The sequence below is a fragment of the Ziziphus jujuba genome, chromosome 10 (assembly GCF_031755915.1).
Source record: "Ziziphus jujuba cultivar Dongzao chromosome 10, ASM3175591v1".
Taxonomy (NCBI): Eukaryota; Viridiplantae; Streptophyta; class Magnoliopsida; order Rosales; family Rhamnaceae; genus Ziziphus; species Ziziphus jujuba.
In genome coordinates this window covers 25,931,207-25,944,173 of record NC_083388.1, presented here as the reverse complement: position 1 = coordinate 25,944,173, position 12,967 = coordinate 25,931,207, and the positions used below count along the sequence as shown (strand labels likewise).

At 33.1% G+C, this 12,967-nt stretch overlaps 2 protein-coding genes across 2 annotated transcripts; both read left to right on the top strand.

The window, feature by feature from the left end:
* Positions 1-8,915: 8,915 nt before the first annotated feature.
* Positions 8,916-10,513, top strand: LOC132799715 (disease resistance protein RUN1-like). Its single transcript, XM_060812170.1, has 3 exons — positions 8,916-9,149; positions 9,441-9,641; positions 9,761-10,513. The coding sequence occupies exons 1-3, from the start codon at positions 8,916-8,918 to the stop codon at positions 10,511-10,513; spliced, it is 1,188 nt and encodes a 395-aa protein (XP_060668153.1).
* A 298-nt stretch (positions 10,514-10,811) lies between these two features.
* On the top strand, positions 10,812-11,767 carry LOC132799714 (disease resistance-like protein CSA1). The gene is made up of 2 exons (XM_060812169.1): positions 10,812-10,871; positions 11,243-11,767. The coding sequence occupies exons 1-2, from the start codon at positions 10,812-10,814 to the stop codon at positions 11,765-11,767; spliced, it is 585 nt and encodes a 194-aa protein (XP_060668152.1).
* The last annotated feature ends 1,200 nt before the right edge of the window (positions 11,768-12,967 follow it).

Genomic DNA, 12,967 nt, shown 5'->3' with positions numbered 1-12,967 from the left:
ACTGTTGGATGAAACCAACCTCACGGCACCGTGGTAAACCCAGTGCGCGGTAATATAATATAATATAATACTGATCCAAGGCATTGGCATTACACGGTACATCAATTTAAAAATAACCAATACAGTATACATGAAACAATCTTGTAAGATTATATATATACTTTTCCAAACGATACTGTATCATAAATCATGATTTAACATTTAAACTTCCACCGCTTAATTAAATACTTCAAAATCTTAAAACATCATTTCGTACGAAAACTAGAAATACCACAGTGAAATATATTCACCATAAACCAATTTTAAGCACATAAAATTATAAAATATTTGATCGTGCTTAAAATTATATCATTTTCAATCTGGTTTCTCAAACCAAATAGTTTCCAAAATGATTTAAAATCTCAATTTAATTACCAAGATATTTAAATACCACAAGTCTGTTTTTGGACCCATTAAAATTGAAAATTTCATAAACTATTATCGAAAGTCATATAAAATGATAACACATATATGTGAAAGCAAATATTTATATATGCATAAAACAACATTCCAATCAAATGATATACACGTAAAATATTTAAACCACATATATACTATACTATATACCCAAATCATTTAAAAATGATATAACCACTCACAGTACTGTAGATGCTCATGCCTGCTCCTCTACAGGATTGCTTCCAGGATCAACTCGAATGCCCATAATATAATAAAATATTCCTCAGGCTCCAAATAACTAAACCAGAAACACTTGTATAACCCAAATGTCTCAAAATGATTTACAATACTACAAAATTGCATAAATTGGACACCGGGCAGTCCAATTATACCGCGTGTCCTTAGGACCTGCTACCCAAAATTGGGGATTTTTACTCGAAGCCTAATATTTTGAAATCAAACCACCTAATGGGTCCTAATAATATCCAATTTCACTAATTCATCTCCAATTTTAACTAATTTGACTAATTTTGTCCAAACACAGTCTCCAACTTATCCAAAAATTAACTAATTGATCTAAAAATGGAAAAATTATCAAACGACCTCCAAAATTTACAAACTTTATATTGATGGAAAGCCCAAGAGACAAGGAACGCATCAGTATGCTCACCTTGGTCCAAAGTTTCCTCCGGTGGCCTGAAAACACTGTTGAAGCGTCTGCCAAACTTCCCATTGTTGGATCTTTCAAACGATGAGGAATCTGGACAAAATAACCACAGAAATGAGTTCAGAGGGGTCGAAAATAGTGAAAAGGGTGCATGGGTTGGCCTAAAACGGCCAAGAAATGAGAAAATCCTCCGACCCACCTCGCCGGCCGTCGCAGGCTTCGCTGACCCGATCTGGGCGCGTCCGGCAGCTTCTTGTCATGAAATTTCACGGATGAGCTCGCCTTTAGGTGACCTTCCTAGGTGGTCGGCACGTATAAGTGGTGGTTTGCTGGAAATGGGCAAAACAGCGGTGACCCGGTTCGACGGTAAACGGGTCGAAACGACCCAGTTTGGACCACAGGTCTGAGGAGAGAATTTCTCGGGTTTTGGGGAAGAAATGGTTATTTTGGGCTTTGTTTCCCATTTGACACGCTTACCTAGGCTTATATAAAGCCTTGGGTCACTTACAGACAAAAACTGGGGATTGGCTTGGACACTAATTTAAAACTTATGCTTAAAACTTCTCAGAACCATAACTTTTTATCCGTAACTCAGAATTTGGCGTGCTACCAATCTGTGAACTCGTATTGACGAGATCTATACAATGGTACCTCAGTCAAACCAAAAATATTGGCTATTGAAAAAGTCAACTTGAACCCATATATTATTCACTTGGTGAAACTTAGTCAATTTGGTCAAACTTGTTTAATCATGTGTATATATATATTTTTTTTGGTACGGGGTGTTACAGTAGGCAAGTTTAATATTGGCCATAAGCCATCCCCCTCCATGGCCGGAATGACGGTTTAAGCAGCGACGCTGTCAGGACGCCGAAGCGACCGTTTGCAAGTTTCTCTCTTTAACCTCCCGTTACACGGTGCTCGGGACGCTGGGTATCGTGGGACATCACTGGTATATAGTGTGGTGCGTCAAGTAATTATTTTTCTGATATAAATTTCAATTCCTAAAGTTTTAAAGCAGTATTTAAATTAGAATGTATTTAATGTTGTTTTTATTATTTATTTAAATTTAAAGCTTTACACAAATTTTATGAAATTGATATCGTGATTATATTACCTATTCTCATTAATGTTTAAAAGTTATTTGCCTTGATTTTATCATTTAAATCGATTAGTATTTTAAAATAAATTCAATTATATTTTTATCATTTGTTTTATATCGATGTTTAAATTAATTTAAAATGTTTCTTTGATTATTTAATTGATTTAATTAATAAATTTTATAATTTATATATTGGGTCTATTTTTGTTCTTGTGCCAAATTTCTTTAATACAAGTTTAATTATGATTTTAATTATTGTATCCAATGATGTCTTATTCTATATTTCCCTTATAAATTTGGATCCTTAAATTCTTGTATTTTATTTGAAAGCTATTTGATTAATTATTCCTTGATTTTCGGGGCATAAAAGATTGGGTTTTGCGAAAATGTTTTAAAAGGGAAACTTTTCCAACCGAGTGAATCATGAGGGTTTTGAGAGAAAATATTATTTTCAATTAATTATTATTTATTTATTTATTTATTCTTAATTAATCAAATGTACTATAATTATCGTTGCTTTATAATTGTATAGTAGATAGGGTCACTCACTGAGATGATTAGCATCTCATATTTTTAAATTCTGTTCCCCTAGGTACAAGGATTGGGAGACGTTGATCGTCCGGAGCGAGCCCGACGTCTCAGTTCATTGCCGAAAGTCCAAGAAGCATTTCTTCCCTTTTTCCTCTTCATCTTGTATTACTTCTTTATCTGTCATTGTATTAATTTCATATTTATTTGTATAATGCTCTGTACACTGTATTGGACATATTTTATTAAATACTGCATTAATTCCCTATTATTATTTTGGAGTGCTGTAAATTTGTGGAATTATATTGTAGTAATGCGGGAGGAATAAGGGGATGTTTCTAGAAGTGTGTTTTCAGTGCAGGAAAATTGTGGTAAGTCCAATCCTTAGGGGAGGTTCTGCCGGATTTTCCATTGGAGAATCCGGTGGGGTTTCCCTGGGATCAGGGCTTGTCTAGGGTTCCGGTGAAGAATTTTGAACAGGTCCTAGCAAATATTATGTACTATCAACTTTTTATATTTCTTTCTTCATTGTCACGGAACTATAACAGTTGAAGGCATATCCCTAAATGTGTCTAAGCTTGACAAAGATGTATACTCGAGTCCTACTACCTTCTTAAAGATGAAGAATTTAAGATTACTCAAAATTTATAGTTCCTTCTCGATGGACAAATGCAAAATACACTTTCCTCAAGGACTTCAGTTTCTTCCTGGTGCACTAAGATATCTGCATTGAGATGGATATCCCTTGAAAGCATTGCCATCAAGTTTTATTGCAATGAATCTTGTTGAACTTCGTATGCACAACAGTCAGGCTAAAAAACTTTGGAGCGGACTCGTAGTAAGCTTTAATTTTAATTTATTGTCTTAGGGATAATGCAGTTAAACTACATGCTAAGATATTTTGTCTTTTATATTTTGTAACAAAATCTTGATAGCTTGAAAAAGACTGATCTTAGTTACTCCAAGCACCTGACTCAAATCCCAGATCTCTCTCGGGCTCCAACTCTTGAGAGTATAGATCTAGGACACTGTAAAAGTTTGGTCTGAGTTCCTTCTTGTTTTCAAGATCTTGACAAACTGGTTTTCCTGTGCATGAGAAGTTGTCGAAATCTCAAAACTCTTCCAGAGTTACCAGGAAGTATAAAGTACATTGATTTCTGTAAAACTGCAGTAAAAAAATTTCCCTCATCAATGTGGTTTCTCAACCAACTTGAGACATTGATGTTGAGAACCGCAAATCTCTTACTGATCTCCCAAGCAGCGCTTGTAAGTTGAAGTCCCTGACAAGTTTTTCGTTATGTTATTGCGCATCTCTTCTAAAGTTCCAAGACCGTCCAAGAAATATAACATGGTTAACTTTGGCTGGGACAGCAATAGAAATGGTTCCCTCATCAATTGGGTGTCTCTCTCATCTTCTCTCTCTCATCTTCTTACACTGGACATGACATTTTGCGAAAGGCTTGAGTGTCTCCCAACCACTTTTTGTAAGTTGAAATCTCTTGAGCATCTATGCCTCTCTCGTTGCTCAAAATTCAAAAACTTCCCAGAAATTTTGGAGCCTATGGAGCAGTTATTTTATATTTTTCTAGATGGAACAGCTATTGAAGACATACCATCCTCCATTGAAAATCTATCTAGACTTGGGATATTAATGTTGGATGGGTGCGAATGCCTTGAGGTTCTTCCAAACAACATCTACAATATACAAGGTCTTAAACTTAGCCTTTCTGGCCTTTCTGGCTGTTCAAGTTTTGATAAGTTTCCTCCCTTTTCTGGAACATGCTATTTGGGAGAATTCAATTTAAGTCGCTTCAATAGATTACAAGTTCTTGTTGGCCTTAGCAGCTTATCCTCGTTACGAATTTTGAATCTAAATAGAAGCAAAATTGAGAGCTTACCTACAAGCATGAAGTATCTTTCTACACTATCTCACCTTGACTTGAGGAAATGCAAGAATTTAAAATCTTTGCCAGAGCTTCCACCATTTTTAGAACTTCTACTAGCAGATGATTGCGCATCACTGGAGACTCTGTCAATTTCAAGGACTGAACCCATACAAGGTTTATATGAATATTATCTTCGTGAGGTGGACTTTAGATACTGTAGTTGCCCAAGATTGGATCAGAATGCAAGAGCCAGCATAATGGCCGATGCACGGTTTAGAATTCTTTGTATGGTAACTATATCAACATCAATTCGTGGCAGGGTATGTATGTTCCTTTCTGTTGTTTTCTCGCTTGTTAAAGCAAATGATTAGGTTTCTCTTCTATCTAACAAATAATGATTTTTGGTGCAGTTATTTAACTATAATAATTATGCAGATGGGTCAATTAGTATCTGTTATCCAGGAAATCAAATTCCGGAGTGGTTCACCTATGGAAGTATGGGACCTTCAATTAATATAAAGCTTCCTACAGGTTGGTATAATGTCAACTTTTTGTGTTTTGCTCTGTGTGCTGTTGTAGGTGTTGGAGTGGAGGAGGACTATTATGGACAGAGGTTTGAATTTCTATTTGAGTCTAACTTCAAAGCCAACTATGGTGAAAGCCGTAATTGGACATGCACTTTGAATAAACAGAATTGGAGAGATTTTAGGGATGAACTCAAATTGGACAATTCAGATCACATATTTTTGTGGTATGACTGTGGCTTGGATCTTGATGTTGTAAAAGAAAAAATTGAAGGAAATTGGTCCACTTCTTTTTATAATCAGGTAACTGAGGTTGAATTTAAGTTATATCCTACAGAGAATGTTGACTATTTGGATTTGAAGAAGTTTGGGATCCGGCTGCTTTATGCCCAAGTTGGAGATGATATTGTGATGGATGAAGATGTTGTGCATCAGCCAAAACTTGAACTCCAGGAGTTCAAAACCAGGGGAAGTAAGAAGAGGAAGCACATACTAAGAGAATTAGAGAAGAAATCATAATCATGATGTTAATCCTATGGCTGCTCTTTTTGATTTTCATGCGAAGCTGAAAAAAGAATGAAGGAAATATCATAGACATCAGCTGATATAATGGATTCTTTTGATGGATCTCAATGATATGGCCTGTTTTGTAAATAGATTGAACAGGGTTTACTGTTCGTAAAAGTAATGATGATTGCGGGCTGGTACTATGATTTGATGACTGACTATGTCAAGAAGTGTAAAGTACATCTTCCTCAAGTCCCTTTCCTGATATGCTTAAACATCTCCATTGGTATCCATACCCTGCGAAATTTTTGCCACCTAAGTTTTAATCCGAAGAATTAATGTTGATGAAGTTGAGAAACGATGGGGTCAGCTCCAGGTAATCTCCTCAACATAGTTTTGTTGATTGATCTAGTGGTTAATGTACGTACCAAATTATTCTTAATATTCTATCTGCACTTTGTTTCCTTCTTGTTTCATTTTCGAAACATAGAGTTAAATGCAAGCCAAAGGTAAGAATTTTCTGTTCTAAACTGGGGCACAGGATAATTATTGGTTTTGAGTGTAAAAAACTGCTAGCTGTCAGTGATTTATATATATATATATATATATTTGTTTTTTTGGGAAGTACATGTTTACTATATACGAACGAAAGAAAAGAAGCATTTTGTTTTTTTATTCTTTCTTTTGAAAAATAAAAAATAAAAAAAACTTGGCATGCACCGGCTCTAAGGAGAGAGATGAAAAGCATCTTTAAAATAGATAATTTGACAGTGCTCATTTTATTTTATTATTATTATTATTATTTTTTATCATATTAGTTTGACAAAATCTGTTGATAGAGCCATTAATTTTATTTTTTTTTTTTAAATCTGTATCTATATTTTCTGTTGTAAATGCTCTTATAGTTTATTTCCACATGGCCGACAGGCATTCACAGGGGAATTATTATTATTATTATTTTGTGTTTGTCTGTGTGAATAGAAGGGAATTCACACATACTCCACTAATTTGTAGTTTACCGAGGTCAGATTAATTCCTTTATAGGATTTGAATTTCAAAAGCACTCAAGTCCTCCGAGCATTTTACTTTACCATAAAAAATTTTAAAAAAAAAAAAAATCGATAGCGAGTTCCATAATTTCTATCCTGCTTAAACAGTTCAACTCATCAACTTCTGTATACTATTTTCTAATTGAATTAATATGGTAATTTCAGCTATATTTCTCTCTCTTTATGTATTAATTTCTACAATGTACTCTATTATTATTATTTTTTTTAAATTTAGTTTTATGTTTTTTGTTAGGTAGAATTCCAAAGTATACTTCTGAATTGCAAGAACAGTGGTATTAAAAGGAACGCTTATTGTGATTTGTATTCAATATCATTCGATACTGGGCAGAATCTATTGACATTCAGTACCCTTCATGCAATGTACCATGAAGTATCGAAGCAACTTAAAGCATTTATTATTTACCAAAAAGCAAAAAAGTTCAAAGTAACTATTTTTAACCTGCAAATTTTGAGGGTGCTGCTTTTCCTGTGTTTGCGCATGTGCATTGCGAAAAGGACGTAGTATCTATCTAACTCCATTTCTTGTATTTAAAAAGAAAAAAGAAAGGTTTAATCTATTTTTTTGATTTAAAAATGGTTTAATGAATCTCTCTCTTCTGAATACGTAGAGAAAAAAAAAAAAAAAAAACCGGAACAAAACGTACAATTAATGACAACGTTCAATGTACATTCGGATTGATACAATTAATAGTTGGTATTATCTGATGGCACTTTTGACCATATATCTGACAAATATGCACGGTCTGGATTGTCCTAAGTAAGCTCTACGAGCACTATTTAAAATAAAAAGCATGTTTATTGAAGATAAAAAAATATATCTTTTATATAAAGAGTAAAAATTTGGAAAGATTTTCCAATAACACTTCTTATTTATTTTCTTTATTTTTATTTTTGTATAAGCATTTATTATTTATTTATAACTTCTTCTTTTTTTATAGATGAATTATGCCTTAAATATTATAAATTGGTAAAGAATATGTGGTATATTAAACTAAATTAATATAATATTAAAATAAAAAATTATTTTGGCTTTTTACATATGGAAAATCAGACAATTTTTTTTTATATTTAAAAGTCAAAATAAAAAAACTCTTAAAGTTTTTCTTTTTTAAATTGACTCTTTACTATAAAATAAAAAGAATTATACATTTAAAAAATCTTAGAATGTTCTAATAATATTAATTAGGAATGTGAACCAATTAATGGCTTTCTAGTTACTTCAATCAAGAAGGGATGTATTCGGATTGGTAAACCGGGGGTTTTTAGGAAATTAGGGGAGATATATGAACAAATAGAAAAAGAAAATTGATCCTATCACTTTCCGCAGGGCATATATAAATATGTGTACCAAAAAAAAAAAAAAGAAAGAAAAAGCATCCACTGGCCTATCAAAAGCAAAAGAGATAAGATTAGCGTCTTCGTTTAATTTATTATCACTTAGAACATCTTTAAAGGATTCTTTAAATGTGTAAGTCTCTTTAAATAAAAGATAATATTTAAAAAAAAAAAATTAATGAACTTTTTATTTTGACTTTTTAATATAAAGAGTTAGTTTGGTTCTCCAAATGTAGAGAGCAAAATCACTTTTTATTTCAATATTATATGAATTTAATTAAATGTAACATATTTTTCTATTCCATTATTATAATATTTAAGAAGTAAATAACTCATATAAAAAAATGGGACTACAAGTAAAACAATAAATATTTATAGAAAAAAATAAAGAATTTATTGGAGAGTATTTTTCAAATTTGACTAATTATTTTAAAAGATACTCTTTATTATAGAAAATATACTATTTTACATTAAAAAATCCTTTGAGAATGTTCTAGTGGATAGACATTCAAACCTACTCTACTTTTAATTTGTGCTCCAAGTCCCATGAATTTTATTCTCTTTTTACTGTTTTAAAATGTTATTAAATTCTTTTTAATCACCCTTTAAATTTTAACTTTTCATATCATCTAAGGAGAAATATAAAAAATCACCATGTCCTTATACAGTATTTTCAACTATATTTCTTTCCTAAACGAACAAGGATGGGAAGTACCTAAGCAAGTTTTGCTGGATGGTGCTTTTCCCATTTATTTTTTAATTTTTTATTTTCATTTTTTAAATTAAACTAGTTTGGCTATGTTAAACTAGTTTGGCATTTTGTCATAGATGTAGCTTGTAGATTTGCAGCATCTGAATATGGCTTACATTTCTTCATCTTCTTCTTCTTATGCTTCACCAGCACTTGAGAAAGTAATCAACGAAGCAATGCTTTCAGTAATCATTTTCTCCGAAAACTATGCTTCTTCCACTTGGTGCTTGGATGAGCTTGTTCAAATACTTGAATGCAGGGAAAAAGGACAGATTGTGATATCTGCTTTCTATGGCGTAGATCCATCCCATGCACGGAAACAGAAGGGCAGTTATGCAGCTGTATCTACTAAACTTAAAGAACGTTTCCAGAACAGGATGGACAAAGCGCATCAATGAAGGGCTGTTCTGACAGAAGCAGCCAATCTATCTGGGCGGGATTCACTGGTCACCAAGTATGTATAACTCTCTAAAACTTAGTTTTTTCTATTCATCCCTTATAACCTTTGTTCTTTCTACAAGAACATTATTCCGATTAGTCTACCTTTATTATTCATATTTTTCCCCTGCCATATAGATATATGTTATATATATGCCTAACATGTTCTCTTAAGTATTTTAAGTACTTACAAGTCCAAGTTGATTGAGGGAATTGTTAAAGACATTTTGAAGAAGTTGAATTACAAGTTGTCAATAAGTGAAGTAAAGGGTTTGTTTGGAATTGAAGAGCATATTAAGAAAGTCAAGTCTTTATTACGTATGGATTCCCCAGATGTTCGAGTTGTCGGTATTTGGGGCATGGGTGGTATAGGCAAGACCACCCTAGCTGGTGCTGTACTTAACCAATTGTCTTATCAATTTGAAAGTTGATACTTTCTTGGAAATTTAGAGAAGAATCAGAAAAACATGGAATAAATCATTTAAGAGACGAGCTTTTTTCTGAACTGTTACAGGAAGAAAAAATAAATAGGGGCTCCTCATTTGTGGAATACGCGTCTATTAAATACAGATTGCGCCAAATGAAAGTCTTCATTGTTGTTGATGATGCCAATAATTCAAGTCAGATAGAATTTTTAGTTGGGGATCACGATCAGTTTGGCTATGGAAGTGGAATCATTGTAACAGCTAGAAATGTACAAGTGCTGAGGCAAGTAGCTGATGAGATTTACAGAGTTGAGGGGTTAAATGATTCTGAAGCTTTTGATCTTTTATATTCAAATGCTTTTAACGGAAACACCGTGGGAACAGAGCACTTGGTACTCTCACAACGGGTGGTAGATTATGCATGTGGCAATCCATTGGCTATTAAAGTTTTGGGCTCTGTCCTTTATTCCAAGAGCAAAGAAGAATGGGAAAGTGCACTGGATAAACTGGAAACAGTTCCAAATAAGGACATTCAAAATGTGGTGAAAATAAGTTATGGTGAGTTAGATGATAAGGAGCAAGATATATTTCTTGATATTGCTTGTTTCTCCAAAGGATATGATGTAGATTTTGTAAAAAGAATACTTGATGGTTGTGGCCTCTTTGCAAACACAGGAATACAAAATTTGTTTGATAAGTCTCTCATAATCATCATCCAGAATAAGCTGCGGATGCATGATTTGCTGCAAGAAATGGGTAGAGAAATTGTCCGAGAAGAGTCTATTAAACGACCTGGAGATCGTAGTAGATTATGGAAAATGAGAATATCCATCACGTGTTAAAAAAAACACAGTAAGTGAACTAGACGCTTGACTTTCCTTGAAAAAAGAAGATGAATTTTTCTTTTGTTTTTATGATCAATAAAAAAGGGTACCGGACAAGTGCCGCAACCTTGAAGCTCTAGAAGACAGCATCAATGAATTAAACAATATTGAAAACTTTTCCTTGTGTGGCTGCTCAAAACTCGAAAAATTCCCCACTTTATCAGCTTCTTCAGCAAACTCGGACGTATGCCAGCATAACCTGGATTTTAAAATTTTCAATTGCATAAAGTTGGATCAGGAAGCACGTAGGGGAATAATGGCTGATATACATATCAGAATTTTGCGTATGGCAGCTTTTACATTAAAAGCTAAGAGTGTAAGTTTGTTTCTTTCTTTCTCTCTCTCTCTCTCTCTCTCTCTCTCTCTATATATATATATATATATATATATTGTTTAGATAGAATGTAAGTTTTTCGTCCATGATGAATGATTGTTTAAATGCTTTCTAATCCATTTCCATCCATGATACAGGAATTTCAATTCTTTGCATCACCGTCATTAAGAATTTCTTGTCCAGCAAATGAAATTCCAGATTGGTTTACATACCAAAAAGAGAGAGATGAAATTCCAGATTGGTTTACATACCAAAAAGAGAGAGATGAAATTCCAGATTGGTTTACATACAAAACAGAGGGAGATCAAATTCCAGACGGGTATTGGTGCTGATCAGATGGACTGAATATCCAGCTTCCTCTAAATTGGCATTGCAACTTGTTGGGTATTGCTCTCTGTACTGTTGTTGCATTCAAGAATTGCGATGTTTATAGGGATTCGTGGATATCATGTGAATGCTCATTGAAAAGGAACAACGGTATAAGCCATAAGTTCAGTTGGCTGATGAGCAGGAATAGGATGATGGCTAGCAAGACTAGGGGAGTTGCAAATTCTGATCACATGTTCCTGTTGTATGACCACAGCATCTTTGAGGATTTTATTAAAAAACAAGCAAACTTTTTGTCCTCTACTTGCAATGCCACATTTAGTTTCCACTCAATTTGCGGTTGTTCATACGTCACAAAGTGTGGGATCAGCTTATTATATGCCCAAGATGCAGAGAGACTTGGTATCCTTAGTCAAGATGTCATGGAACCACAAGTAGAACATAATATAACTAAGAGAAGCCGGGATGAGTTTGAAGCCGGTGGAGGTGTGATTGTTATAAGCTCTGATGAGGAAGAAGAAGATAATCAACCAAATCCTAAGAGAATTTGATGCATCTCTTCCAGATTAATGTAAGGCGACTCCTTTCATCATTCTAGTATCCATTTATGCTTAGTTAATTTCTTATTTTATTTTGCACGTTAATAGAAATTAATTAAATTTGTGTTTAGCTTGCATTAAATACAAATTATTCTACTTCTTATGCTAAAGCCATAAAAAAAATCACGCGATGACAGAAAAAGCAAACTTGTCGATTTCACATTTAATATTATTTGGGCTGGAAGCAAATTATTCAACTTTTTATGCTAAGCCAGAGGAAAAGGACAATACAGAACAGAGGAACATAAAAAAAAATTTGGCAATTTCATATGTCATCTGTTTTTATGCATTATTATTTGGTTCGTTATCTATTATGAATTTCATTTTTGTTCAATTTCAAAATGTGACTTTGGAAAATATGAGATACATGTTCTCATACTTTCCCATTGTATTGGCGTTAAAAGATTACTCTTACTCGAAAATATGAGATACATGTTCTCATACTTTCCCATTGTATTGGCGTTAAAAGATTACTCTTACTCAAAACCTTATGCAGTCTCTGTGTAGGATTAACTCCTAGCTTGAGTTTGAGTTTGTAGTTCAGTTCATCCCTCCTTAATTTGCAACTTTCCACTGAATATAAGATGGTTAAAATTTAAGACAATGATTGAAGTGGTACCCTTAAGAATTGGGTGTTTCAAACGCAGAACACTTTAAAATCTTCCAACCGACACTTGTACGTTGAAAAGTCATAGATGGCTTAATCTTGGTGGTTGCCAAAATTTGGAAAACTTCCGAGAAATGAGAATTTTGTCATTCACGCGACTTTTGCACGCTTCGCACACTTTACAAAATTGTTTATATATAAATATCAATAATACCAATCCAAAGAATTGAATAATACATGTAAAATATATAAAGAACTATAAAAGCTCTATTGATATATAGTCTGAAACAATTATTTGAGTCCGAGATAGTAGATACATCCATGAAAACTTAATTAATATCAACTCTATCATATCCGTGACAATCAGATCGACTAAAAAACATATATAGATAGATAAACTAAAAACAATTAGACCAATAAACAAAAACAGAAATAGCTAAATTAAAATAAGTTGATAGGTGGAGTTGCGTTAATTTGAACTCGACATGAATTGGATTATATTTTATTTAAATTTAATATTTTATAATATTACGAAATTTATGGTT

Bases quoted from the DNA above. Each gene is read 5' to 3' on its own strand.
- LOC132799715 (XM_060812170.1), top strand. From the start codon at position 8,916: ATGGCTTACATTTCTTCATCTTCTTCTTCTTATGCTTCACCAGCACTT. The intron at 9,150-9,440 runs GTATCTACTAAA...AGTACTTACAAG, and splicing joins AGAAGGGCAGTTATGCAGCT to TCCAAGTTGATTGAGGGAAT. The intron at 9,642-9,760 runs GTACTTAACCAA...GAACTGTTACAG, and splicing joins AGACCACCCTAGCTGGTGCT to GAAGAAAAAATAAATAGGGG.
- LOC132799714 (XM_060812169.1), top strand. From the start codon at position 10,812: ATGGCTGATATACATATCAGAATTTTGCGTATGGCAGCTTTTACATTA. The intron at 10,872-11,242 runs GTAAGTTTGTTT...CTGAATATCCAG, and splicing joins TTACATTAAAAGCTAAGAGT to CTTCCTCTAAATTGGCATTG.